Consider the following 4,338-nt stretch of genomic DNA (forward strand, 5'->3'; position numbering starts at 1 on the left):
AAATGCCACAACAGAATTAAAAAATGAACAGCACTAAAGTGCTACATAGTACATTAAATTATTCTATTTGGAGACCACTGATGTTTGTCAGATTGATGATACCTACCAGAGAAGAAGCCAGCATTAAAAAATATATATATCTCGCATTCTATAAATTATCATTTGAGGAATGTAACTGAGACAATGTTTATTTTTAAAACTAGGATGTCCAAACCCAAAAGTTATTAAATCACAAATCACAAAATGAAACATCTCTAAAGATGACAAAGCATGGCCTGGAGACAGTTCATAAAATATTATGTTAAACAAGAGGCAGACTGACAACATTAACTTTTTTTTTTTTAATGTGTTTTCTTTATTTCTGAGAGAGAGAGAGACAATATGAGTGGGGAAGGGTCAGAGAGAGAAGGAGACACAGAATCTGAAACAGGCTCCAGGCTCTGAACTGTCAGCACAGAGCCTAACGAGGGGCTCGAACCCACGAACCGTGAGATGATGACCTGAGCCGGAGTCGGACGCTTAACCGACAGAGCCACCCAGGTGCCCCAAACATTAACTTTTAAAATGTTTAATTCTGGGGACGCCTGGGTAGCTCAGTCAGTTAAGTGTCCAACTTCAGCTCACGTCATGATCTCACGATTTGTGTGATTGAGCTCTGCGTTGGGCTCTGTGCTGACAGCCCAGAACCTGCAACCTGCTTCAGATTCTGTGTCTCCCTCTCTCTCTGCCTGTCCCCTGCTCACATTCTCTCTCTCAAAANAGTTGGCAGAAAGAAAAGCACTATGTACTCTTCCTGCCACCCTTACCTATTCCCATGAAAATAGGGCAAAACTACTAACTTAAGCCTAACAATTCAAGAAAAAAGAAAGAAAGAAAGAAAGAAAGCTAAATGAAATGATGAACATTACTTGACACCTATATGTAAGATGGTGTAGTAGCTAACACATTAGAATTACCTGGAGTATTTTATAAACTGCTGATGCTTAGTCCTTAACTCCAAAGATTCTGATTAATTAGGGACCCAGGCAATAGATTTTTTTTAATGTTTATTTATTCTTGAGTGATAGAATGTGAGCAGGGGAGGGAAGGGGGGGGCAGACACAATCCCAAGCAGGCTCCAGGTTCTGAGCTAGCTGTCAGCACAGAGCCCGACACAGGGCTCAAACCCACGAACCGTGAGATCATGCCCCGAGCCGAAGTCAGGCGCTTAACTGACTGAGCCACCCAGGCGCCCTGGATTTCTTTTTAAAAAGCTCTTAAGGTGATAAGAATCACTGACGTAGATAATCTTTTAATAACCCCCCCTCATATTTTAGAGATAAATATAATGAAATGAAAGAAAGTACAGTGACTTACTCTTGATCATAAGCAATTTAGCTTTGTGCAAATTTTAAAAACTAATGGTACCCTAAAATAAGATAGCTCTGAATAGATGAGGGGAAAGGATAAGGGGAAAAAAGAGACAAAATGCCAGAGGGAAGGTAATCTGGTTTCATTGTACTTACCATATAATCTGCAATATCTTCTGGTGCATCACCATCAGCATCAAACTTGAAGGTGACCATCTTGTTGTTGTGTGTCTCCAACTGACACTCCACCATGTTGTCTCCAGATGTTGACACCTAGGCACAAGAATTCCACCAATTTAAGGGTCAGTTATCATCTTCTACTTGCAAATGGACCAAGGAACACCAAGATGAGCTTATATACAATATATGGAAAAATAGCTTAAATTGTTGAGATTCTAAGAAGATTGTTTTTCCCTGTTGAAATACTACCTTCACACCCATTCTATGACAAATACAAGAGTTAAATTAGCAAAATATAAGTTAGAGTTGTGATCCTATGGAAAAGAAATGTAACTTTTATGAAAACACAAAAAAGTAAGAAGAGTTGCTGTATTTTGCCAAAATGCAAGTTTGTTTAGTCCTTCATTTCTAAAATTCCCTTAATCCCACAAATTGGCACTTTAAGCAATAGAAAACACACTGTAATGGAAATGTATACTGGTTCAACCTTTCTGGATGGCAATCTAGCAACATGCATTTTAAAAATTGTTAAATCTTCACATATTTTCACTAGTTTTATTGATATATTTTTTTTTACAAATAGTTTATTGTCAAGTGGGTTTCGATATAACACCCAGTGCTCATCCCCACAAGTGTCCTCCTCCATGCCCATCTCCCTCATCCCCACCCCACACCCATCAGTCCTCAGTTTGTTCTCAACATTCAAGAGTCTCTCAGGGTTTGCCTCTCTCCCTCTCCCCCACTATTTCCCTCCTTCTTCTCCCCCTTNTGATTTAATTTAAATTGAAGTATAATTAACATACAGTTATATTAGATTCAGGTGTACAACATACTGGTTTAACAATTCCACACATTACTCAGCGCTAACCATGGTAAATGTAGTCACCATCTGTCACCAAACAACGTTATTACACTGTCAGTGACTTTAGTCCCTTTGCTATACATTGCCCCCCACAACAACCTCTCCTCTGCCAACCACTTTTGTTCTCTAATTTTTTTTAAAGTTTATTTATTTATTTTGAGAGAGAGAGAGAGAGAAAGAGAGAGAGAATCCCAAGCAGGCTCCACACCACCAGTGCAGAGCCTCATGCAGGGCTCGAACTCACGAACTGCAAGATCATGACCTGAGCCAAAGTCAGACGCTTAACCCACTAAGCCACCCAGGATGCCCTGTTCTTTCAGTTTGAATGTTTGATTTTCTGTTTGTCATTTTTTCACCTATTAATTCTACTTCTAGGAATGAATCATTTAAAAAAAAAAAACAGGGATCTTTATATAGGTCTGTGTTCAAGAGTGTTTACTACAGAGAAAGAGATATGCACAGACATACAGACAAAAGGAGAAAGAAAGACAGAAAGTTAGAGAAGAAACAGACTGGTACACAGAGACAGACTGATAGAAACAATCTAAATGAAGAATAACAGAAGTAATGATTAAAATATGATATCTCTATACAAGGGACTATCTAAGGCAACAATTTGAAATATTATATTACTGGAGCACCTGAGTGGCTCAGTGAGTTGAGCATCCAACTCTTGATTTCAGCTCAGGTCATAATCCCAGGGTCAAGGGATCAAGCCCCATATAAGGCCCCCAGCTGAGCATGAGCCTACTTAAAATTCTCTCTCTCTCTTCCTCTGCCCCTCTCCCCTGCTCACTCGCTCTCTCTTTAAAATAAGAAAAAAAGATTTAAATATTATGCTACTGAAAAATTACATAATGACACAGGAAAATGCACATGATATATCAAGTTTTAAAAAAGGTAGAATATGGGGCACCTGGGTGGCTCAGTCAGTTAAGCATCCAACTCTTGATTTTGGCTCAGGTCATGAACTCACAGTTTGTAGGTTGATCAAGCCCCACATTGGGCTCTGCCCTTACAGCACTGACCCTGCTTGGGATTCTTTCTCTCAACTTCTCTATCTGCCCCTCCCCTGCTTGTGCTCTCTCTCTCTCCTAAATAAACAAATAAATAAATAAGGAGAATACAACTTCTCAAACTATTGCAAAAAATAGAAGAGGAAGGAAAACTTCCAAATTCATTCTATGAAACCAGCATTACAAAACCAGATAAAGACACTACAAAAAAAGAACTATAAGCCACAATCACTGATGAACATAGATGCAAAACTACCCAACGAAATACTACCAAACTGAATCCAATAAGACATTTAAAAAAATCATTCACCACGATCAAGTGGAAATTTTCCTGGAATGCAAGGTGGCTCAATATTTGCAAATATATCAGTGTGATACATACATCAACATGAGAAAGGATAAGAACCAGATGATCATTTCAATAGATGCAAAAAAGCATATGACATAGCACAACATCCTTTCATGATATAAATCCTCAACAAACTAGGTTTAGAGGGAACATACCTCAACATAGTAAAGGCCATATATGAAAAATCCATAGATAATATCATGTTCAATGGTGAAAAACTGAGAACTATCCCCCCAAGGTCAGGAAAAAGTCAAGGATGTGTACTCTCTCCACTTTTATTCAACACAGTTCTGGAAGTCCTAGCCTCAGCCATCAGACACAAAAAGAAATAAAAGGAATCCAAATTGGCAAGAAATAAGTAAAACTTTTGCAATTTGCAGATAACATGATACTCTATGTAAAAAACCTGAAAAACCACCAAAAAACTACTAAAACTGATAAATGAATTTACAAATGTTGCAGGATACAAAATCAATGTATAGAAATCAGGTGCACTTTGGGGCACCTGGGTGGCTCAGTCAGTTAAGCATCTGACTTCGGCTCAGGTCATAATCTCATGGCTTGTGAGTTCAAGACCTCCCG

General features: G+C 38.6%; 1 protein-coding gene across 1 annotated transcript in view; it reads right to left on the bottom strand.

The window, feature by feature from the left end:
• The window catches only part of WNK3 (WNK lysine deficient protein kinase 3), a 132,802-nt gene that overhangs the window by 32,046 nt on the left and 96,418 nt on the right, over positions 1-4,338 (bottom strand). Inside the window, 1 exon segment of the mRNA XM_077758369.1 lies at positions 1,506-1,622. Coding sequence (XP_077614495.1) covers positions 1,506-1,622 — 117 coding nt within the window.

This window comes from Crocuta crocuta, unplaced genomic scaffold (assembly GCF_008692635.1).
Source record: "Crocuta crocuta isolate KB4526 unplaced genomic scaffold, BGI_CrCroc_1.0 scaffold1067, whole genome shotgun sequence".
NCBI classification, from domain to species: Eukaryota; Metazoa; Chordata; class Mammalia; order Carnivora; family Hyaenidae; genus Crocuta; species Crocuta crocuta.